Below are 27,019 nucleotides of genomic sequence, written 5' to 3'. Positions count from 1 at the left end.
AAGCTAACAATTCCAGGGGCCGTTTTCACCATCTTCGGTGAACGCTAACATACACTTTATTTGAAAGACATCGTTCAGTGATTCGTCAAATAAGGGTTACTTTAAAATAACGGACGTTAAAAGTTCTCCTGTCACATGAGGAAAAATGAAATACAACTATTTTTATAACATGAAGATAGATAGAAAATATATTGGGGATTGCACTGCGACCGTTGATCTATTGTGCCCTCATCAGATTGCGTCGCGTTCCAGGAGGATATGTTCCACCGCCTCTCGTGATCGATCACGAAATCGAAATGAATACAAAATTATGTTTTTTATTTAGTTGAACGGCGATAGAAAATCGGTTTTTTTTTTCTAAAATGCAAGAAACTTCAAGAGGAGCGTAAGTTTTTAATAATTTGTGTGTTGCTTTGACGTTGGCGTTGCGTTGCTTATGGATTGAAGCAATTAAAGCACGTGTGTTCAAAGTCAGATTTAGACGCAACGCAAGTGCCAAAACGACGCAGAAGTCGCCTTAAGCGTATTTGCTTTAGGTGTTATTTATCAATATTAATTAAAAATGTTAGACCTCCTAAAAAGTTGAACTTAGGCAAGATACACAAGAGGCGTAGCTTCGTAGACGCCTGCAAAATATGGCATGCAGCTAAGATCTCTATGCGACCTTATCACGTGCATTCTCAAACACGGTTGCCACAGCATGTTGTCATTTGGGACCAAAATTTATCGAAAAAAGGACCAGACCTCAAAAAAAGGACCAAATTTTAGTTTTATTTTATTGGTATACAAACAATTCGGCAAGTTACTAGAGTATCGTATTTGTTGTAAAAAGCGAAAATTGTAGGATGTTTCAGGAGTGTCCTATATAAAATTTAAATAAAGGAGACACTTGGCTTTAGTTCAAACTGCACAAACAAAAATAAAGTGTACCTTTAGGTATCACATTTTCAAATTTTTAGGATAAGACTATGTCTTTCACCAATCTTATACTATTTTCACACAGACGGCTTATTGAATAATAAAGGCAATTTTCTACATTAAGACGCTTATTGAGCTCAATCTTCCCTACAAAATTCGAATCTATTATTATTTCATTAGTAGCTAATCGAATGCCTAATGAAGTCAAAAGCACAATGCAACTCTGTTGGCAGCGTTCCACTTCCGTTTCCGCTTCTTAGTTTTTGGTGTGTTCAGTGCTTAAAAATGTCATTTGTCAAAGCAAATGTCATTGTCTGCATGGCGGAACGATACAAGGTGGCCGCATCGAACAGCTGATTATAACCTTTTTTATTTGATTTGATACATCAACTACCGGCGCATTTTGACATTTGTCCATCGAATTTACAAGTACATGGAATTTTTTTTGTTTGTAGGTATGTCACCATGCTCCCACCTTGTATCGTTCCGCCATGATTGTCTGTCTCATCCTTCATACTAATCGAGCAGTTACATCTGTGTGAAAGCAAAAAATTTACGATTTCATTAGCAGGTGAAATGAGATCATTAAGTTTCTGTGTGAAAACAGTATAACGTTGTCAACCTAGTTTTGCTTGATTGCAATGAAATAAAATGTATAGCGCAGTTAGGTTTTAGTAAGGAACGGTTAAAAAATTTGCGTTGTGGCAAACTCAATAAATCGTAAATGAAACAAGCAATTGTGTTAATGCTATTTTTATACTCAGTTGAGCAGAGCTCACAGAGTATATTAACTTTGATTGGATAATGGTTGGTTGTACAGGTATAAAGGAAGCGAGATAGATATAGACTTATATCAAAATCATCAGTATCGAAAAAAAATTTGATTGAGCCATGTCCGTCCGTCCGTCCGTCTGTCCGTTAACACGATAACTTGAGTAAATTTTGAGGTATCTTGATGAAATTTGGTACGTAGATTCCTGGGCACTCATCTCAGATCGCTAATTAAAATGAACGATATCGGACTATAACCACGCCCATTTTTTCGATATCGAAAATTTCTAAAAACCGAAAAAATGCGATAATTCATTGCCAAAGGCGGATAAAGCGATGAAACTTGGTAGATGGGTTGACGTTATGACGCAGAATAGAAAGTTAGTAAGATTTTGGTCAATGGGCGTGGCACCGCCCACTTTTACAAGAAGGTAATTTAAAAGTTTTGCAAGCTGTAATTTGGCAGTCGTTGAAGATATCATGATGAAATTTGGCAGGAACGTTACTACTATTACTATATATGTTCTAAATAAAAATTAGCAAAATTGGATGAAGAACACGCCCACTTTTTAAAAAATTTTTTTGTAAGATCGCGGGTTCGAATCGAGCTCAAGGCCTAACAATAATTTTTTATCATTATTATTGTTATGATAAATTTTTTCTTAATTGAAAAAATTTTTAAATTAGAATAGAAGAAAGAAAAAATTTAGACAACTGCCAAAGCTCGTTTTATAGATCCATTTCGGGAACTGCTAAATTCCTTCATCGGCAACGTTTAGGCGCCGCTGCTATAACCATTCAGCCATCACAGCGGTTTTATAGCAGCGGCGCCTAAACGTTGCCGATGAAGGAATTTAGCAGTTCCCGAAATGGATCTATACAACCTATCTATAAAACCGATATATCTTTACTAAACTTAGTCCACGTACTTACCTGAACTCACTTTATCTTGGTATAAAAAATGGCCGAAATCCGACCATAACCACGCCCACTTTATCGATATCGAAAATTACGAAAAATGAAAAAAATACCATAATTCTATACCAAATACGAAAAAAGGGATGAAACATGGTAATTGGATTGGTTTATTGACGCAAAATATAACTTTGGAAAAAACTTTGTAAAATGGGTGTGACACCTACCATATTAAGTAGAAGAAAATGAAAATGTTCTACAAGGCGAAATCAACAGCGTTTGGAACCTTCGCAGGAATACTGTTAGTGGTATTGCATATATAAATAAATTAGCAGTACCCGACAGATGATTTTCTGGATCACCTGGTCCACATTTTGGTCGATATCGCGAAAACACCTTTACATATACATCTAAGGGCCACTCGCTTTTAAAACCCTCATTAGTACCTTTAATTTGATATCCATATCGTACAAACACATTCTACAGTCACCCCTGGCCCACCCTAATGGCGATATCTCGAAAAGGCGTCCACCTATAGACCTAATGCCCACTCCCTCTTAAAATGCTCAGCAACACCTTTCGTTATTTACCCCTATCGTACAAACATTCTAGAGTCACCCCTGGCCCACCCTAATGGCGATATTTCGAAAAGGCGTCCACCTATAGACCTAATGGCCACTCCCTTTTAAAATGCTCAGTAACACCTTTCGTTTGATACCCATATCGTACAAACATTCTAGAGTCACCCCTGGCCCACCCTAATGGCAATATCTCGAAAAGGCGTCCACCTATAGACCTAATGACCACTCCCTCTTAAAATGCTCAGTAACACCTTTCGTTTGATACCCATATCGTACAAACATTCTAGAGTCACCCCTGGCCCACCCTAATGGCGATATTTCGAAAAGGCGTCCACCTATAGACCTAATGGCCACTCCCTTTTAAAATGCTCAGTAACACCTTTCGTTTGATACCCATATCGTACAAACATTCTAGAGTCATCCCATGGCCCACCCTAATGGCGGCATCTCGAAAAGGCGTCCACCTATAGACCTAATGCCCACTCCCTCTTAAAATGCTCAGTAACACCTTTCATTTGATTCCCATATCGTACAAACACATTCTAGAGTCACCCCTGGTCCACCTTTATGGCGATATCTCGAAACGGCGTCCACCTATGGAACTAAGGATCACTCCCTTTGAAAATACTCATTAACACCTTTCGTTTGATACCCATATCGTACGCACATATTCTAGAGTCACCCCTGATCCACCTTTATGGCGATTTCTCTAAAAGGCGTTCACCTATAGAACTAAAGCCCATTCCCTTTTAAAATACTCATTACCACCTTTCATTTGATACCCATATCGTACAAACACATTCTAGAGTCACCCCTGGCCCACCTTAATGGCGATATCTCGAAAATGCGTCCACCGATAGACCTAAGGCCCGCTCCCACTTAAAATGCTCAGTAACATCTTTCATTTGATACCCATATCGTACAAACAAATTCTAGAGTCAGCCCTGGTCCACCTTTATGGCGATATCCCTAAATGGCGTCCATCCATAGAACTATGGCCTACTCTCTCTTAAAATACTCTTTAATACCTTCCATTTGATACACATGTCGTACAACCACATTCCAGGGTTACCCTAGGTTCATTTTCCTACATGGTGATTTTCCTTATTTTGTCTCCATAGCTCTCAACTGAGTATGTAATGTTCGGTTACACCCGAACTTAGCCTTCCTTACTTGCTATAGATGCTTTCATTTTCACTCACAGTTTAAACTTCATACCAGAGCTCAGATTCAGTAAGTGTGAATTTTGAACTCAGACTAAAAGTCTCAACTGTATAATAATTGAATACCGATCGAAATATCTAAACACTAAAACAAGTCTTTTTCTGATAAGTGCGTTGTTTCATCAAAAATTAATGACAATGTGTTTGTCCGAACATTCAACACTTCATTTTTAATGCCTTGCCTAAATTATCGCCCAAGTGAAATGTCATTGTTCTGCTAAATTTTATTAATAGAGCAATTTTCGTGGTAAGAATTCCATTGGAGTAAATTGAAAATTATATGTGGCAGGGATGCACCTTAACGTTAAGCTAATCGTTTATCAAAAAATTTCCACCGTTTCCGTTGAAACACTTCGAAATTTTATCGATAAAGAAATTATCAAGATAAATTGTATCTCGTTTTTAACCGAAACGAAAAGCTTTCGTTAACGTTAAAAACGTTAACAGAAACGTGATACTTTATGTTTGAATTGTGATGACAGACAATGCTATAGCCATGGTGAAGCCGTAAGGTGGTAACAGCGAGCGGACATACACACACATACTCCATGTAATTTGTTTGTGTAATTCGTTGGTGGTAATGTCAAAAATACTCTGAGAAGTGTTCGTACTGTCAAAATTCATGAGAAAAGTTGCAATCAGCTTGGCTAATGCTTTCACCTTTAATGACTCCGCCATCAATCAGCTTTGCCAGCATAGTTTGAAATTAATAATCAACATAAACGATTTGATTTCGTTTTGATATGGCAGAAAATGAAACAAAATCATTTCGTTGATTTGACGTTCTTAACGTTAATAAACGAAACGAAATGACTTTGTTTCGTTTATTAACGTTAATTATCGTAACGAAATGATATCGGTTCGTTGGTTAAGCATGCCTGATATGTGGGTAATAGATTTGCGGCAATTTTTTTAGCAGTGTTTTGAATTTTTGTTTCAGTGAAAAAGAAATAAAAGTACCAAAACCGTGCCGAAAAAGAACCAAAATTGAGAAAAAGGGACCAGTGGACCATATAGGGTGGAAGGGAATGGACTGAAGTGGCAACCGTGTTCTCAAATGCAAGCTTCCACATCAAATACATATACATATAAGTACTTCGACATTACGATATACATTGTCGCGTTGTAAGCCTAAAGCCCCCATTACTGATACTTAGCATAGACTTGACTTGATTTGGCGTAAACTTGGCAACTTAGCCACGATTATACTCCACTCGGCGCAAAAATCTGGCATCATAATCAGCGTTGAAATTTATTTTTAAATAAATGTCAATTTGTATGACAAAATGTCAAAATGAAATGGAAACAAACAAATGGCATCTCAAAATGTAAACGTTACTTAGAACTTACATAGAAAATCAAAATTCAACAGACTTCTAAGTCAAGTTAAGTTTTAAGTAATCAGTAACATGCAATGTTTATTTAACAGAACTGTAAGTGACAGTTCGCAAGCCAAGTCGAGTCTATGCTAAGTATCAGTAATGGAGCCTTAAGTATTTTTGCATAAAAACTTTTTGACCACCACAATAACATAGATTAAGTATAAAATTTCACAAAAATAATACATTGTTTCGAAAAATCACACAGAAAATCCGCAGTAATTGTTTACGAATTTAGAAACAATGAGAATGGCAAATACGAACGTGTATGAAATGTAATGTCAAAACGTATATGCACATGGTTGTATTTATATGCACGAAAATGCTTTAAAATCGCATGAAATTGTTAAAACAAAGTTCAAAAATAAATGATAAAAACTTTAATATAAATAAAAAGATTCTTTTAATAACAAAAACGCCTTTTATATTCCATATATATATATCAATTGGTAAGGATTATCTCACTTTACAATTTAAGCTAAATAATCTAAAGTTTTTTTTTTTTAACTGAGTCGAGAACTGTGCGTGTGAATGTGCGAATTTCACCGATCAGCTGTTAGTTGCGCTACTTGGTAAAATTTACTATGCTTACATATTTATATCCGCCTTTGTCGGGTAACCACTGATGACCTGATACGAAACATTCATTTTCTCTCAATTCGTTTCCAGGAATGGGGCTTGAAATCAGCTGTCTGTTCATTCAATTGTAAACAAAAGTTCATTCGTTTCCAAGAATGGGGTCTGAAGTCAGATGGCTATAGATTTGCCTAAAATACGCAAAAAAAATTCTCCAAGAAATCCGTGCGGTTTCATTATTTTCAAATAAATCAGCAAGTAAGCTGATAAAAACTTATTAAAATTTATAAAAAAGGTAAAGTTTTGTAGAAATATTTTGTGGTAGATAAGTGAAAAAATATGAAATAATATATTTCAATTGCGTTGCTTTGCTTTGTTGCTCTGGCACCGCCATAAGATAACAATAAGCGGCTAGACCCTTTTTTCACTTTGATGCGAACAAAACGTTTGTGTACATACATATGTATATCCACATACAATAAAAAATGTATAAGAAATTACGAAATTATATCACTTGGTGAAGTATCTGCGTTGTCGTCCGCAAAAGGCTGTTAATTAAACATGTTGCGTTAATCTATACGTATACCTGCAATTTATCTCAGCTGTCAAAAATGGAATGTCGCAACGCTCCTCAAAAACATGGCCTTTATGCATCCATTTACATCAATGCGCAGACTAAGAAGCTGACTTTTTCACCAATCGAAAGTTGCTACCAAAACCCCTTTCGTGTGCAGCCCTTCGCTGAAAGGTGTTGTCACTGATAAATTTTCCACGGGTGAAAAAGAGTTATTTTTTCTTCGGATTTGTAATACTGACAAAAATTAGAGTTTTTTGATATTCCATTTGACAATCTTGAGTAAATTTTCGGTGAAAATCATAAATTAAACCAGGGATGCACCTTAACGTTAAGCTAATCGTTTATCAAAAAATTTCCAACGTTTCCGTTGAAACACTTCGAAATTTTATCGATAAAGAAATTATCAAGATAAATTGTATCTCGTTTTTAACCGAAACGAAAAGCTTTCGTTAACGTTAAAAACGTTAACAGAAACGTGATACTTTATGTTTGAATTGTGATGGCAATGCTATAGCCATGGTGAAGCCGTAAGGTGGTAACAGCGAGCGGACATACCCCCACATACTCCATGTAATTTGTTTGTGTAATTCGTTGGTGGTAATGTCAAAAATACTCTGAGAAATGTTCGTACTGTCAAAATTTATGAGAAAAGTTGCAATCAGCTTGGCTAATGCTTTCACCTTTAATGACTCCGCCATAAATCAGCTTTGCCAGCATAGTTTGAAATTAATAATCAACGTAAACGATTTGATTTCGTTTTAATATGGCAGAAAACGAAACAAAATCATTTCGTTGATTTGACGTTCTTAACGTTAATAAACGAAACGAAATGGCTTTGTTTCGTTTATTAACGTTAATTATCGTAACGAAATGATATCGGTTCGTTGATTAAGCATGCCTGAATCAAACCTTTACCATCTAAAATACCCCAAAGTTTTTCTGAAATGCCCAAATTTGATTTTGAGCATGATTGCATCTATGGCCAACGTTATAAAAAATGCACATTTTCACGTGCTCTCAGAGAGCGAGAAGTTTCATATCAGGTCATCAGTGCGGGTAACTGAGGTGTTATGTTGTGGTGCCTGTAATAAAACAATGAATGACATACGTATTACTAGTTGCTGATAAATCTATTTTAGTTTCAGTCACTCACGTCCACTGATGACCTGATATGAAACTTCTCGCTCTCTGAGAGCGCGTGAAAATGTGCATTTTTTATAACATTGATCATTTATGATTTTCACCGAAAACTTACTCAGGATTGTCAAATGGGATATTTAAAAAACTCGAATTTTTGTCACCCGTGGAAAATTTATCAGTGACAACACCTTTCATCGAAGGGATGCACACGAAACGGGTTTTGGTTGCAACTTTCGATTGGTGAAAAAGTCAGCTTCTTACAAGCTAACCTAATACTGTTTTCACACAAAAACTTAATGATCTCATTTCACCTGCTAATGAAATCGTAAATTTTTTGCTTTCACACAGAAGTAACTGCTCGATTAGTATAAAGGATGAGACAGACAATCATGGCGGAACGATACAAGGTGGGAGCATGGTGACATACCTACAAACAAAAAAAATTCTATGTACTTGTAAATTCGATGGACAAATGTCAAAATCGCCGGTACTGCGCCGGTAGTTGATGTATCAAATCAAATAAAAAAGGTTTTAATCAGCTGTTCGATGCGGCCACCTTGTATCGTTCCGCCATGCAGACAATGACATTTGCTTTGAAAACTAAGAAGCGGAAACGGAAGAGTTGCATTGTGCTTTTGACTTCATTAGGCATTCGATTAGCTACTAATGAAATAATAATAGATTTGAATTTTGTAGGGAAGATTAAGCTCAATAAGCGTCTTAATGTAGAAAACTGCCTTTATTATTCAATAAGCCGTCTGTGTGAAAACAGTATAATATAAACGCACTCAAGTCATTTTCTGTCAAAATTGTCTCATGCACATACAACTTGTATGAGAGCAACCCAAATTGAATTTGCTGCGTGAAAACCTAACTCGATTTCCAATTTTTGTTCTGTGTGCCATTTAGATTTGACGTTTGCACACAAGCTTTACATTGTCGCAACGCATGCTTATTTGGGTTAGGGCAAAAAACGCCGGTTGTTTGCGTGCGCTAAAAAACGCAATGTGGTTTTATTAGGTTGGCTTGTTAGTCTTCGCATTGATGTAAATGGATGCATAAAGGCCATGTTTTTGTGGAGCGTTGCGACATTCCATTTTTGACAGCTGAGATAAATTTTAGGTATACGTATAGGTTAACGCACCATGTTTAATTAACAGCCTTTTGCGGACGACAACGCAGATACTTCACCAAGTGATCTAATTTAGTAATTTCTTACACATTTTTTGCGTTTTTTATTGTATGTGGATACACATATGTATGTACATAAACGTTTTGGTCGCATCAAAGTGAAAAAGGGGATATCCTTTCATTGTTATCTTATAGCGGTGCAACAAAGCAAAGCAACTCAATCGAAATATATTATTTCATATTTTTTCACTTATCTACCATAAAATATTTCTACAAAAATTTGCCTTTTTTATAAATTTTAATAAGTTTGTATCAGCTTACTTGCTGGTTTATTTGAAAATAATGAATCCGAACGGATTTCTTGGAGTTTTTTTTTTTGCTTATTTTAGGCAACTCTATAGCTATCTGATCTTCAAGACCCATTCTTGGAAACGAATGAACTTTTATTTACAATAGAATGAACTTCAAGACCCATTCATGGAAACGAATTGAGAGAGAATGGATGTTTCGTATCAGGTCATCAGTGCTCACGTCCCCTGCATTTATCCATCGCTTGGTTCATAGAGCGAACCAATGGCCTTAAATAGCATGTGCATGCGCTCATCCACCGTCTTATATTTTCGTAGAAACATAAACTCGGCTATATAGCCATCAAAATGGTCTTCCACTCTACCATACCGCGCGAAGCTCACGCCAATGCCGCTCAATATTTTGTGTGTGAGATCCCTTTGAAGGGTCCACAAAGTTCTCACTGTGGTTAACATTTGCGTGAAGATACCCATGCTCCTTTAAGCAGTCGTACGACTTCCAGCAGTCCGAATAAATCGTGGTCCCTGGTGCTATCCTTTGCTTTATTACACTCAGCAAAGTTTCCTTTATGCGATCTACTACCGGTAGGTGCCACAAACATTTTACTTGAGTCACGCTCAATCCCCCCAAACACCCATTGCCCTTCAATATAACGTCCACGCTTATATTTTCGGCGTCCCATTTTCACCTCATCCACTTCAATAACCTTTCATACACCACCGAGCATAGTATCGCTATTGGAAATAGCTCTTTCAATTAGTACCTCGCGCGTAAAGTTTGCCCAGTCGACAATCGTATGCCGCAGAATGCCAATGTTTTGCTCTAAATACTCAGTTTTGTGGTGTGGTAATAAAGAGCACCACGAATTGACAAATTTTGTCTACGGATAAATGGGAGCCGGAAAAAAAGTGTTGGCATAAATGCTGCACTTAAAATTGCATTTAATAACACATTTGTTTTTAGTCACGGTTTTGGTCTTACGGCACCGAAAAGGCCGACCCGACATCGAACACTGTTTGTTACACTTCGGACACAACTTGTACTCACTAATAACTCCATGCTTAATTAAAAAACTCTGGAGTTCCTCTTCGTTCTTTCTAGTAAAAGATACTATAGTTTCAAACCACTTTTCACAAGAATTCATCTTAAAATAATAATTTTTCTGTCACACGCGGAAAATTTTGTATATCCATATGGATCACATTGTTGTTGCATTTGCATGTAAAATTTCTATCGTTATCTGGATAACCGCTTATTGGAACGCGGAGAACATTAACTGCTTTTGGCGGACGTCAATGCAGTGTCTTAAATTATCGTCACATAAGCAGTTTTTCATATAGAATCGTTTAAAGCAAACTTTTGTATGATGAGTGGATTGCACGTATAGTAGACAACTTCCAACTTTTGTTGAAAGCAAGGCATAAAAGGACGAGTTCGACATTTGCTTTGGCTAAGGGTGCTTTCACATTTTGCAAGTAAAACTATTTTTCCTACTCCTTTGTACTTTTTGCCGGTTTTCACCATGATCCAAGTAACAGATCTCGCATTAAAGGGAACAACAAAAAGTAAAACTTCTGCAGTGATGTCACGTTTTTGAAGTATGTTTGAAATTAAGTAAAATGTAATTAAAAAGGACAACAAAAAACAAATTTATTTTACTTACATTTGTATTGATATTTTTTGTATTAGGAAATTTAAATTTAAATTATAAATTTACATATCAAAAAACTTCGATAAAAAGTTCACAAAACTCAAAATTGCGAAAGATTAATGTCCTTTCCTCCGTAGTAGGAGTCGTCAGTATTGGGCGCCGTCGGTCGTCAATATGATTCACGTATCCAGATCGAAGCTGTGCCAAAGTGACTCTCTAGAGATTCTGCTTTCCTCAACTGCAAGTTTCGGTTATTGGACTCTGAGAACGAGGTTCGGCAAGCATTTATCGTCATTGGACTTACCGATTCTTTGAAGATGACTCTGAGGACCTTCCTTATGCTCTTTTGGTTCAGAAGGCTTCTTGTGTGGGGGATTTCTTTGTAGTGCTTGCAGAAGTGACTTCTTACGTCCCTGGGAGGCGGGGCTGTTCCATCAACTGTCTGTTAGGATGGCCAAGTTTCTGAGCTTTCAACAGAAATTATTTGTTCCTTGTTTCGTTGATCTCCTTTATGGGGACTATTCCGCGCGGTGTTTTGACAGGCCTCCCTCCAGTGTGTTTCTTTTACGCTCGGTGTCCATATTGGAGACGCGTAGCGTACAAGCGGCTGACCAATTGCTTCAAAGGTAGCTACAGCGTTTCTTTGTCTTTGCCCCAATTGCTGCCATCGAGGGACTTGAGGACTTTGCTATGGCTCTGAACTTGAGATACAATTGCGGCTACGTAGTCGCCAAAATGTGGGTCATTATCGAAGTCACACTCTAAAATTTCTTTTTTTTTTTTTTTTGATACAATACCCGATTTGAAAATAATCGCAACGAAAAAATAAATTTTTACGAAATTTTAATTTTTGACCGTTTAGAAAACACGTCAAAATTTAAAGAAATAAAATTAAAGAAAAAAAAACTTTTTTAAAAATAAGCTTTTATTATTTTGGTTAATAAAATTAACTAATACTAGGTTCAAACACACACCAAATTGGCAATTTATACTATTTGGGCAATTTATTACGCAATTTGTCATATAATAAATTGTAATAATAAATTGCCAATTTAAAAAAAAATTGCGTAATAAATTGTTTCAAACTGCAAATGCAACATTGTAAAGTGTGTTTATTGAGTATATTTTAACGTCAGTTACGCATGGCTGAACTATGTGGTTGGCTCATCTCATCAGCTGATTTTATGTCTTTCATTTCACTGGAGTAGGGATTGTCAAAAGAAGATGGCAAACTCAAAATGAAACCAAAACATTGAACACAATTTCTTACAACACACAAAAATTTCAAAGTTTTATGTTTTCATTCCATTTCATTCGCCTAATAATGTGCGTGTTCATTTTGACAGTCTAAACAAAGGTATGTTCTTGCTGTAGAGATGAGCCAACCAGCTATCAAATTACTATTGTGTAAGCTAAATCGAGTTGTATGAACAGCACTCAATTCAAATCGAAATTTCCTCAATTTATTTTTCTGTTTGAACATAGTATAAAAAGTAAACAATAAATTGACTCTAAAGAAATATAACACTTTATAAGTTCATTGTAAGCTTAAACGATAATTAGGCTTTTTCGTCTGCGACAAAAAAATTCTATATTGTACATAATTATATATTTTTAACATTAAAACTTTACACCTAAATTATTAAATCTTACAGTTTATATCACAGTCCTAATTGTTCTAATAAATTGTTCTATTAAATACTGTGTTATCGATTAATTTATCGAATTCTAACAAAGTAATATTGCATTGTCATCGGAGTTATACATGTGTGCAAAATTTCAGCTCAATCGGACACCGGGAAGTGTATCAAATTTAACTTGCAAGATTCCATTACAGACAACAAAAGTGAAAGTAAATAAAAGCTTATAAAATGATAATCAAGGAAACCGAAAAACTTCAAAAGCGTTACGTCATTTGACAGTAAATTTTTTCCTAAATTAAATTACAAATACACGGTTGTGGCATTACGGGATCTTTAGTCATTCGTTCATGGGTTTTCACAATTAAAAACTGCAATTTAACAAATGAACACAGGAGACAAAATATGTTAGCAAGTAATTTTCTTGTATAGTGAGAATGTGCTTCGCGAAATTTTGTATGAGAATGGGCAAGGCGAAATAAGCCTCAATTGCGAAGTCTGAAGTTCCCTTATATTTACAAACGCAACATCTTGTGCGATTATGGCGATTTTACTGGCATGCATAACATTGCACTAATCGCATCTATACCAGGGATACACCTTAACGTTAAGCTAATCGTTTATCAAAAAATTTCCACCGTTTCCGTTGAAACACTTCGAAATATTATCGATAAAGAAATTATCAAAATAAATTGTATCTCGTTTTTAACCGAAACGAAAAGCTTTCGTTAACGTTAAAAACGTTAACAAAACCGTGATACTTTATGTTTGAATTGTGCTGGCAATGCTATAGCCATGGTGAAGCCGTAAGGTGGTAACAGCGAGCGGACATACACACACAAACTCCATGTAATTTGTTTGTGTAATTCGTTGGTGGTAATGTCAAAAATACTCTGAAAAATGTTCGTACTGTCAAAATTCATGAGAAAAGTTGCAATCAGCTTGGCTAATGCTTTCACCTTTAATGACTCCGCCATCAATCAGCTTTTTCAGTATAGTTTGAAATTAATAATCAACATAAACGATTTGATTTCGTTTTGATATGGCAGAAAACGAAACAAAATCATTTCGTTAATTTGACGTTTTAACGTTAATAAACGAAACGAAATGACTTTGTTTCGTTTATTAACGTTAATTATCGTAACGAAATGATATCGTTTCGTTGGTTAAGCATGCCTGATCTATACGAAAAAATTCATTGTTTTTATAAGCTTTTATTTACTTTCACTTGGCTGTTGTTTGTAATTAAATCTTGCAAGTTAAATTTGATACACTTCCCGGTGTCCGATTGAGCTAAAATTTCGCACACATGTATAACTCCGATGACAATGCCATATTACTTTGCGAGAATTCGATAAATTAAAAGATAACAGAATTATCGGTAAAGATTTCTGTTCACAAGGGAATAAAAGGCTAAGTCCTTTGTTTAGAGGGATGGTGAATAACCTACAGCAGCTCAAGAACGAGGTAATTTCGTTTTGTTTGTGTATACAACGAACGTAGAAGTTAGGCTGTTATTCCTCAATGTTGCATACTTTTCTGCGCACTTGATTTTGTTTTACAGATTTAACCCACGGAACAGAGATCTGCAATGAGTAGTTGTAAACTGAACGCGACATAGGCAGGGTTACAATAAAATATGATTTTAAGTTAGCACTGTTAGACACAATTTTATATGTGCTCTCTGTCAAAAATAATTCAAATAACTTAGTCACATTTTATTTCGATTATGAATATGCCCCAATATATTCGCATCATGATATAAAAAATCTTGTACTCAAACTCAGTCAGGGTTATTTAAACGTAGCGATTCGTATCAGTAATTTGGTTCAGAGTATTTTTATACTCAGTTGTGCAGAGCTCACAGAGTATATTAACTTTGATTGGATAACGGTTGGTTGTACAGGTATAAAGGAATCTAGATAGATATAGACTTATATATCAAAATCATCAGGATCGAAAAAAAATTTGATTGAGCCATGTCCGTCCGTCCGTCCGTCCGTTAACACGTTAATTTTGAGGTATCTTGATTTGGTATGTAGCTTCCTGAGCACTCATCTCAGATCGCTGTTTAAAATGAACAATATCGGACTATAACCACGCCCACTTTTTCGATATCGAAATTTTCGAAAAACCGAAAAAGTGTGATAATTCATTACCAAAGACGGATAAAGCGATGAAACTTGGTAGATGAGTTGAACTTATGACGCAGAATAGAAAATTAGTAACATTTTGGACAATGGGCGTGGCACCGCCCACTTTTAAAAGAAGGTAATTTAAAACTTTTGCAAGCTATAATTCGGCAGTCGTTGAAGATATCATGATGAAATTTGGCAGGAACGTTACTCCTATTACTATATGTATGCTTAATAAAAATGAGCAAAATCGGAGAACGACCACGCCCACTTTAAAAAAAAATTTTTTTTTAGTCAAATTTTAGCAAAAAATTTAATATCTTTACAGTATATAAGTAAATTATGTCTCCATATAACTCCAGGAATGATATGGTGCAACAAAATGCAAAAATAAAATAAAATTTCAAAATGGGCGTGGCTCCGTCCTTTTTAATTTAATTTGTCTAGGATACTTTTAATGCCATAAGTCGAACAAACATTTACCACTCCTTGTGAAATTTGGTAGCGGCTTAGATTCTGGGACGATAACTTATTTCTGTGAAAAAGGGCGAAATCGGTTGAAGCCACGCCCAGTTTTTATACACAGTCGACCGCCTGTCCTTCCGCTCGGCCGTTAACACGATAACTTGAGCAAAAATCTATATATCTTTACTAAACTCAGTTCACGTACTTATCTGAATTCACTTTGTATTGGTATACAAAATGGCCGAAATCCGACTATGACCACGCCCACTTTTTCGATATCGAAAATGACGAAAAATGAAAAAAATGCCATAATTCTATACCAAATACGAAAAAAGGGATAAAACATGGTAATTGGATAGTTTATTGACGGAAAATATAACTTTAGGAAAAAACTTTGCAAAATGGGTGTGACACCTACCATATTAAGTAGAATAAAATGAAAAAGTTCTGCAGGGCGAAATAAAAAACCCTTGAAATCTTGGCAGGAAAACTGTTCGTGGTATTATATATATAAATAAATTAGCGGTATCCAACAGATGATGTTTTGGGTCACCCTGATCCACATTTTGGTCGATATCTGGAAAACGCCTTCACATATACAACTACAACCACTCCCTTTTAAAAGCGCCATTAATACCTTTCATTTGATACCCATTGCGTACAAACAAAGTCTAGAGTCACCCCTGGCCCACCTTTATGGCGATATCTCGAAAAGGCGTCCAACTATAGAACTAAGCCCCACGCCCTTTGAAATACTCATTAACACCTTTCGTTTGATACCCATATTGTACAAACGCATTCTAGAGTCACCCCTGGTCCACCTTTATGGCGATATCTCGAAAAGGTGTCCACCTATAGAACGAAGGCCCACTCCCTTTTAAAATGGTCATTAACCCCTTTCATTTGATACCCATTGCGTACAAACAAAGTCTAGAGTCACCCCTGGCCCACCTTTATGGCGATATCTCGAAACAGCGTCCACCTATGGAACTAAGGATCACTTCCTTTTAAAATACGCATTAGCACCTTCCATTTGATACCCATATCCTATTCGAAATTAAAAAAAATTGCATGAGATATGCCGATATGGGTATCAAACGAAAGGTATTTCACTCCGCATTACAATAGGATCATTTTTGAGTAGGGTTGCCATTTAGGGTTGCCACCAATTCGAAATTAAAAAAAATTGCATGAGATATGCCGACATGGGTATCAAACGAAAGGTATTTCACTCCGCATTACAATAGGGACATTTTTGAGTAGGGTTGCCATTTAGGGTTGCCACCAATTCGAAATTAAAAAAAAATTGCATGAGATATGCCGACATGGGTATCAAACGAAAGGTATTTCACTCCGCATTACAATAGGGACATTTTTGAGTAGGTTTGCCGTTTGGGGTTGGAGTAGTTGGAGGACGTAATGGATAAGTCAGCTTCAAATTCTGCAATTTTCGTTCATCCAGTCGGTAGTACCACTGAAAAAAGGAAGCGGGTGAGAAAACTGACTGAAAAATGGACAGCCGAGCAAACGTAGAGGCTATTGCAGGAAGTAGAGGTCAGGGAGGGGACCTTGAATTTTCTTTCGTCTCAATACAGGGACCGGAATTTGAGGGAGACTCAATGGCAAGATGTGGCGGATATTTTAAAGATGTCGCGATTTGAGGTATCTGCCAAGTGGAACAGCCTGCGCTGGTCTTTCCGCGTGAGTTCCTTTTCTCTTTATAAATATACTAGCATTTACCCGCGGCCCCGTCCGCAAGGGGAACATGAAATGTATGGGCTATTCACGTTAGCCTGCTTATCAAGGTATCTGTTTAAAAATTTTTTTCTGTCTAATGCACTTTATTTTTGTAATTGAGTAAAAAAAAACGATCTATATGAGCTGATAACCTGATAGGATCCAACAAATGATCCCGAATTTATCCAGAAAAAGCCACGAATTTACCCCGACGATATCGCGGACGGATCCCGAAAACCATCCAGAAATGCCCCGGAAGGGTCTCCAAACGTTCCCGGAATAGTCCCAAAAAACCCGAAATGACAACCACACGATTCTAGACTTATCCAGAGAACCACACAGAAATGATCCCTGATGGGTACCAAAATGATCCCGAAATAGTCCCGGAAAAGTTCCGAAATGACCCTGACGGGCTCAGGGACGGATCTCAAAAAACATCCAGAAAATATCCCAAAAACCCTCCAGAAATGATGCCGAAAGGGTCCCAAAATGATCCCGTATTAGTATCGAAAAAGTCCCGAAATGACCCCGACGGGATCCCGGACGGATACCCAAAACCAACTAGAAATGATGCCGGAAGGTACTCCAAATGATCCCGAAAAAGTCCCGAAATTACCCTGATGAGATCCCGGACGGATCCCTAAAACCCTCCAGAAATGATGACGAAAGGGTCCCCAAATGATCCCGTATTAGTCGAGAAAAGGTCCCGAAATGACACCCACGGGATCCCGGACGGATACCCAAAACCATCTAGAAATGATGCCGGAAGGTACCCCAAATGATCCCGAAAAAGTCCCGAAATGACCCTGATGGGATCCCGCACAGATCCCTAAAACCCTCCAAAAATGATGCCGAAAGGGTCCCCAAATGATCCCGCATTAGTCGAGAAGAGGTTCCGAAATGACCCCCACGGGATCCGGACGGATATCAAAAACCATCTAGAGATGATGCCGGAAGCTACCCCAAATGATCCCGAAAAAGTCCTGAAATGAACCCAGACGGATCCCTAAAACCCCCCAGAAATGATGCCGAAAGGGTCCCCAAATGATCCCGTATTCGTCTCTAAAAAGTCCCGAAATGACCCCGACGGGATCCCGGACGGATACCCAAAACCATTTAGAAATGATGCCGGGAGGTACCACAAATGATCCCGAAAAAGTCCCGAAATTACCCTGATGGGATCCGGGACGGATCCCTAAAACCCTCCAGAAATGATGCCGAAAGGGTCCCCAAATGATCCCGTATTAATCACGAAAAAGTCCCGAAATGACCCCGACGGGATCCCGGACGGATACCCAAAACCATCTAGAAATGATGCCGGAAGGTACCCCAAATGATCCCGTATTAGTCTCTAAAAAGTCCCGAAATGACCCCGACGGGATCCCGGACGGATACCCAAAACCCTCCAGAAATGATGCCGAAAGGGTCCCCAAATGATCCCGAAATGACCCCGATGGGATCCCGGAAGGAACCCGAAAAGCAACCAGAAATAATGCCGGTAGGCACCCCAAATGATCCCGTATTAGTCGAGAAAAGGTCCCAAAATGACCCCGTCGGGATCCCGGACGGATACCCAAAACCCTCCAGAAATGATGCCGAAAGGGTCCCCAAATGATCCCGAAAAAGTCCCGAAATGACCCCGATGGTATCCCGGACGGAACCCGAAAAGCAACCAGAAATAATGCCGGTAGGCACCCCAAATGATCCCGAAATAGTCCCGAAATGGCCACATCGCTGTCAAAAATATTTACTTAACGTTTGACGTCAGTGGTGAAAACTGGATGTCAATCGACTGACACCACAATTTGATGACAGTCTTTGGCACACTCTGCTATATCGACTTCATGCCAGTTTTTAATATGTAATGAAAACACATTTGACACCAAATCGCCATGACGACAGTTATGTCAGTATTTGATGTCAGTGATTTTGACATAGTGAAAACAAAGCATTACTTTGTTGCAAGCCAGAAACACGAATGTGGCACATTCATTTTTCCGGCCCAACTTTAAATAAATAAATGTGAGGCGCGATAACCTCCGAAGAGATTTTAGGCCGAGCTTCTCTTCCAATTTGCGTCGTGCTCCTCTTGATTTTCCCCACAAATTGGCCGGACGGGACCTACATGTTTTATACCGACTCCGAACGGCATCTCCAAGGCAGATGAGTTTTCACTGAGAGCTTTTTCATGACAGAAATAGGTACACTCGCAGCGCTTGCCAAACACTGCCAAGGGGCGACCCCGCTTAGAAAAATTTTCATCTAATTGCAAAACCTTATTTATAAAATTTTAATGTTGCTTTGCCCGGGGTGTGAACCCAGGGTATACGGTGTGGTAGGCGGATCACGCTACCATCACACCGCGGTGGCCACCATTATGATTGAATTATTGGGGTTTCCAAGTAAGGTGAGAAGCTGTAGATTTAAGTAGAACTTAAAGAATCTAAAGGGTAATCTAGAGCTGCAAAAGTATCGATATTAGGCTTACTCGATATTTAGGAGGGAGGGTATCGATATATCGCGATATATATCGAATTTTTTTTATAGTGAAAAGCGCTTACTCAATTTAAAAGCAATATCAGGTATATATCAGACATTTATATAAATACAATATGTACATGTATATACATATATATTTAATATTGTCTTCATAACTTCGAGGCTATCATAAAATACATGCTGCAAATTTGTCCGCGATGGTAGCTTATACAGCGAAACGAGGGTATATACAAAGTTACAACACCCTTTGTCATCCACTATGGGAAAAAGTCGAACGTCTGCGGTGACTAAATCCTAGTAGGGTGCTGTCAAAAGCCTTTTTACGTGATGATGGATCTTCATATGTTTATTTCATATAAAAATCAATCTTATTTGGCAAGCTATGTGAATCTAAATTTGCAGTTCTAGATGGTGAAACAAATTGGACGTATTACCACTAGTTTTATAACATTTTTTGCAATAGTGGCATATTGCAAAATATTACTGATTTTGTCAAAATGGATACATATACGAATACATGTATATATGTGTACCTATATAATATGAAAAATAACGTATTTTTCACATTGAAATTTTGTAAGAATTTTTCAATAGGGGGACTCATGTAACCGTATAAATGCCTTATAAAGTGTGTAAACGTATAAATTTATCTAGTGCGCAAACGAGCTGTCAAATTTTGTATGAAAAATCATTTACACAACTTGTATAAATTTACGCGCACATTTCATTGTGTAAACTCAAAGGAATGCAACCTTGCAGACACTACAGCAGGCATTTTCATCAGAAAACTCCAACATCAGCAAGTAAAGGCGTTTTAGTTTTGATTTTTCACTTAATCTTGGTATTTTTAAATTTGTATAACAATAAAAAAAATTTTTTTGACAATAATACAGCTGAAAAACAATCAAGTTTATCAAGAGTATTAATAGGTGCGTTCATATAACCGCGTGTGTAAATGGATATAATTTTACACCTTTCCATCGAAGCTTCTAACACAAAATCGGAAAATTTGCACATTCATGCTTTTGGCTAGCGAGCGACGATATGTGAATTTCGAAAGATATGTAGGTATTTTAACTCTCTACCATTTGAAGCATCAAGCGGAGTAATAATATCCGGAGTTATGGTATCCACATCATAAAACCGAGGTTGAAATTGTTTTCTTTGATAATATGTATTTCCCCTTATTATTATTCACAGCTTCACAAAAACTCGTTCATGATGCGGCCTGCATGCATCAATTGAAACGTACAAGGATTTGTCCAAAAATTTCTCAAGAAATACCTTCAGGCTTAAATTTATGGTTGCAGCATCCATCTCGGAATCATTTTCATAAAGAGAATAAATAATGAAATAGGAAAATACACATTTTCAAATAAAAAACTTTCATGTTTTGCTTGCAAGGGGAATGTTTCTTGAGCATTTTATTGTGATCTGGATACCGCGCTTTGCCTTCATAGTCCGAGAGCTGAGGCTCTCATACATATGTATTATGTATAAGTACATATGTACATACATATGTGTGTGTAATTACAATTGGATTTGACCTAATTATATTTATTTATTTCAATCTAGGCATTGGCTAAATTACCACCTATGCCACAACCAGGCGGTGAACTTTCATTAATACCTATTGAGCAACTCATACAAATCGATGATATAAAACCAACAACAAAACCACAACCTAACATTTCGTCGACAACAACGACTTCAGCGACCACATCCTCGGCTACTACAACATCACCACAAATAATGACGTCATCTTCATCCGCACTGGCTGCGGCGATGCAACAGTTCCAAAGTTCCGGAAATCACTGAATCTATAAGTTAAGGACATATTTATGTCTAAAGAAAAATGACATTTCACGCATTCATATTTACTTACACCACATATGTATGTAATACTCCTATATTGCTAATAGAAAATGTTCGCAATGTGTTTTGAATTCGAAATCAAAACAAAACAGCCTATAAAATTTTTGTGATTGTAGCAGCATACATAAGTGTAACAAGAAAAAATTTTAATTTAGGTATATTCGATTATTGAATACAAAAACGTTTAAACAGCAAGATATCGGCACTCTGATGTTTGGGAATGTACGTACCTAGCCTTTTGTAGCAATATAGGAGTATTACATATATGACTTACACAAAGTTGTAAATACGTTAGCTGTGTTTTTTTACATATATATACCCTATATATACCTATGTATGCATAGTACAGATCTACAAGTAGGATATGTAGCACCACCAAAGATTTTAAAAATTATTAAAAAAATAATCTACTCTCTTTGGTCAAATTACAAAGAAATATCCTTATTTTCTTTCAAACGAGTAATTAATTACCAGCCCAATTCTAAACGAAAATTCCGTGCGATTTTTCTCCCTTCTCCCATTCCTCGTATTCTAAATAAAAATTCCTTGTGAGTTTTTTCACTTCTCCCTTTCCTCCTATTCTGAACAATGTTCGAAAAAGCGGAAACCGGTTATGGGAGAAAAGTAGGTATTATGAATGTGAGGGAGAGGGAGATTTCTCTGCCATTTCATAGGAGTTTTTTCACTTGTTAAATTAAAGGGAATGCATCAAAATAGTTAAAGGAAATTGGTTATTTTAAGAAAGAACACTTATTTGTACAAATTTGTGCTAAAATATGTATTTACATTCTACCACAATATTTCCACTGTTAATACAACAGCAACAACCACTATATTCATTATTTTAAGTCGAAAAGTATATCATAAGCAACGGAAGAGCTCTTTGTATATTTGATGCAGCCATCCAGAAATTGCCCAAGGATTTTTTAATAAGTCTTAAATAGATTTTGGCATATGATGGAGGACGAATTCAACTCAAAATTGCTTTGCTGAATGAAAGCAGGCAACTCCGGCAGATTTGTGTTATGCGGCCGTCTTCTTCTTATGTTCCGCTGTTGATGGTGCTGTGGCACCAATTCATTACTCATTTCAGTGAATACCACATGAAATGCAATAAATACTGTGCAATGTTTATATTTTATTTCTTAATTTCCAACAAATTTGCAACAATAATTAAACTTTTCAATTTTTTAAACAAAATAAATATGCAACGAAATTTCAATTAACAAAACAGCTGACTTCGAAAATTCGAAATTCCTATTCCCCAATTATTTTTATTTTAGGAGAACAGAATTGGAGGAATTTTTCCGCGGGAATAAAAAAATCCGCGAAAACAAAATTCCGCGAGAATATTTAGAATTGGTCTGCATATGTTTTGGACAATTTTAATTAACAAATTGTGATACTTTGTTACCGGGGACGATTGCTAAAACACCACCAAAATCGTCGGGGGAGGTATTAATAGACGCGTTTTTGCCACGCTTCCAATAATTTGAATACTTTTCCGCCTTTGGACTATTAAAATTTACTTTAGAACACCAAACCAGGACACCGCAATCCAAATTGACCAATCCTCCACAGCAACCAGACCACGACAGCCAGCAACTCCTATGCAGCAGAAACAACAACAGCAACCAAGATTTCTTTTTAACAACCAATTTTCTTTGCAATAATCTAATTTAACAAACACTTTGTACACCATCGTACAGAGACAACAAAACATCAGTACATTAGTTATTTAATTAAACTTATTGATTTTATTTCAATTTCTTTTAGCTTTTCTTATTTAATTCACTCTCAGCAATCTTGTCACACCGGCGTTACAAAAAGAATCAATACTTCAATGTTGAGTTTTACATAGCATATAAACTTAACATTGCTATAATGAATATTGCAATTTGCTTTTGTCATGCAATGTAGAACATTCTCGAATATTATCTAAGTTAACTAACATAGCTTCACATGTATGCTTGCCATGTATCTTCAAATGTCAATATCAAATACATGAGTTGCCAACACACCTCCTCAAATTGTAATAATCATATTAAAGTTTAGATATATTAAAGTTTTAGATAAATATATATCTATGAGTTAAATTACATATACTATCAGTCCAAATTCATTGTTTTTAATCTTATAATTAAAATATAGATGTGACAAGCCTGATATTATCTGGGAGTAATAATAATAGTCCAACATTTGTTGCGAGGATTAGGAAAAACCCAGAAAAACCTAATCAGACCAAAATAAAAAAAATTACATATATTATATAAAAATATTAATTGAATACTGTTTATGCCAGGTTCAGTCTCATAGTTTTCTTCAGTAATATCCATTAGTCAGTTAAACCCATTTGGCATCTTAGTTCATTGAAACGTGGAGCTGGAAGTGGTTTAGTTAATATATCTGCAATCTGCTTCTCTGTGGAAATATAAACAACTTTTATTAGTTTATTTTCAATTTGTTCTCTAGTAAAATGATATTTTATATCTATATGTTTAGATCGTTTGTGACTATAGGGGTTATTTGCAATACTTATATAACCCTGGTTATCTTCAAACAATTTAATTGATTTTGTAAATTCTATTTTCAAACTTTCTAATAATGATTTAAGCCACAGTGCTCCCTAACTGCCTCGAATAAAGCCATATACTCTGCTTCAGTAGATGAAGCAGGTTCGGAATTTTGTTTTTGTGTATTCCAACAGATCACATTCGATTCAAACATTTTAAATAAGTACCCTGTTGTGCTCTTTCTATCACTCTCACTACCACCCCAATCTGAGTCTACGTATCCAATTAAGAGATTTTCATTCCATTGTTCCTTTTAAATATCTTAAAACTCTTTTTAAACATTGCCATAGTTCTTGGTTATTTGTCTGACAATATCGACTTAACAAGTTAACAGATGTACTTAAGTCCGCTCTTGTACATATCATAACATACATTAAGCATCCTATCAAACTACGACATGGTGCATCATACTTATTATCAGAATTTAATGCTTCCTGATTTAGTTTGCTTGGAAGTGGAGAATTTACTGGATTATATTCAACCATTCCAAATTTATTTAAAACCTTATTAATATAAGCTGATTGACTCAATCTTATTTGATTATCATCTCTATCAATTTTTATTCCGACAAAATATTTAATTTCTAAAAGATCAGTCATCCGAAATGTATTCTTCAAATAATATTTAAAATTGTTCATTGTATGAATATTTTCTGTTGATATAACTAAATCATCAACATACAATAAAACATATATATTCGTTTGAATATTCCCTTTTACTAATATATAAATACATCGATCCACAGGCGAATTTATGAAACCAATTTCTTTTAAAGCTTGTTCAAATACCTCGAACCAACATCTAGCAGCTTGCTTTAGCCCATAAATAGCTTTATTCAACTTACATACTTGATCTTTTTCACAATCTACTCCTTGGGCAACTGTCATGTATATTTCTTCTTTTAAAACGCCATTCAAAAATGCAGTTTTTACATCCATATGATGTACTTTCAATCCATATTGATTTGAAAAAGCCTAAAACTCGAAATTCGAGAAACTGGCGCAAATGTTTCATCATAATCAATTAAGTATTCTTGCGTAAATCCACGCGCAACAAGCCTTGCTTTATACTTAATTGGTTCGCCGACTTCATTTTGCTTAATTGTAAATACCCATCTACAATCTACTATATTTTTGTTATCTGGTATCTTAACCAATGACCACGTTTCGTTAATCAAATGGGAGTCTAGCTTATCCCTAATTGCTTCTTCCCAAATTTTCTTATCACTTCTATATTTTATCTCATCAAAAGAAAGAGGGGTATTCTCTAGAGAAGACTGAGCATTCATAATACAATTTTCCAAAAGATCTTTATATGAAATTTGTGGCTTATCTTTTAACCTATCACTTTTTCTTATATTTGTCAACAGTTTATTATTACCTGGTTCACCTATATCTTCACATATAGTATCACCAGTCGAAACTGGATCGGCATTTAATTCTTCTATTACCATATTTCTAGGCTGTTCATCTAACTGTTTATTATTTTTCTTATTTACAGTTTTATTCTCACAGATACCTGAGGAAGTACCCATATCTGAGAGTGTATTCTCGTTTCCAATATCAACCATGCTTTCTTCATTATTTAATTCAGCATTCTTATGGTCAAACACAGCTCTAGAATTAATCATATTTGCTTCATCAACAATGACATCTCTAGCAATCTCAAATTTTCCAGTTTCCGCATCCCACACCATTTGGTTCATATCCTACCAGTATACCTTTCCATGATTTTTCATCAAACTTTCCTTTTCTTATTTTTTTATGAACGTATACTGTTGAACCAAAAACTTTTAAATATTTGAGACTTGGCTTTTTATTATGCCACATTTCATATGGTGTTTTATTGCATTCTCTCAATGCATTACTTGGGCTTCTATTAATTAAATATGTAGCTGTCAATTTCGCTCCTATAACCAAAGAACGAGCTTTTTCGGTTATAGATCTAATCATCCTTTCGGATACACCATTCAATTGCGGGGTATGCGGAACTGTTAAATGGTAACTAATGCCTTTTTGAACACAGAACTCCCTCATTTCATTCGACAAATATTCCCCTCCGTTATCAATATATAAATTTACAACTTTAAGGTTAAAATGTGCTTCAATTTTCGCAAGGAAGCCTTTAAAGATAGCAAAAACATCAGACTTATAAGTTAGTAAATATGTAACACAGTAATTGGTATATTCGTCAACAAAAATTACATAGTAATTTCTTTTATTCATAGTTGAAGGTGATATCGGTCCACATACATCCGAATGAACTACGAACCACGGTCTATTTGTGTGGTCTTTATTCTTGTATTTTTCAAAACTTAGCCTAGCCTGTCTTCCTTTTATACATACCTCACATAAATCATCATTAGGTTGTATATTTTCAATTAACTCAATGTTATCAACCATTTTCTTTGATTTCATTTCTACAAATTTACCTTTACTCATATGACCTAACCTCTCATGCCACAAACTATAATTATTCGTATTTGCAGTCGATACGTATGCCCTATTTGGTAAATTAAAATTAACAATGGGAACATTGTTACTGTATTTACCCTCCAAAATAGTTGTATGACCTTTATTGATCATTACACCTCCTGGATGAAACATAACTGTCAAACCAGCATCCTGCATCTTTTTAACAGATATTAGATTGTGAGGAACCTCAGGGCAGAACAATACCTCCTTTAAACAAATTTTAGCTTGAGTACTACTACATAGCTCAATTTCTCCTTTCTTTGATGCATATATAAATTCACCACATTTTGCCACAGAGATTTTGATAGGTGAATCCAAATACGTAAAAATGGTAAAAAGATTTTCGTCATTAATTATATGATCTGACGCTCCGGAGTCCAAGAGAAAAGAAATATTGTCATTTGCATAACACGCACGTTTTAGCATAAATGCAAAGCCTGACTGGCCTGA

At 36.0% G+C, this 27,019-nt stretch overlaps 1 protein-coding gene across 14 annotated transcripts in view; it reads left to right on the top strand.

The window, feature by feature from the left end:
• The window catches only part of wwk (white walker), a 600,820-nt gene extending 576,583 nt beyond the window's left edge, over window positions 1-24,237 (top strand). For 13 of the 14 annotated variants that reach the window (XM_067765914.1, XM_067765921.1, XM_067765915.1 and 10 more), the window contains one exon: window positions 21,223-24,237. In XM_067765914.1, coding sequence (XP_067622015.1) covers window positions 21,223-21,465 — 243 coding nt within the window. In that variant the 3' untranslated portion in view covers window positions 21,466-24,237. The remainder of the gene's footprint in view (window positions 1-21,222) is intronic. The other variant, XM_067765925.1, reaches the window with a different exon arrangement.
• Window positions 24,238-27,019: the final 2,782 nt, after the last annotated feature.

The sequence above is a fragment of the Eurosta solidaginis genome, chromosome 2 (genome assembly GCF_040869045.1).
Source record: "Eurosta solidaginis isolate ZX-2024a chromosome 2, ASM4086904v1, whole genome shotgun sequence".
NCBI lineage: Eukaryota > Metazoa > Arthropoda > Insecta > Diptera > Tephritidae > Eurosta > Eurosta solidaginis.
The sequence above is the reverse complement of the archived record's forward strand: the minus strand, read 5'-3'. Positions and strand labels throughout refer to the sequence as shown.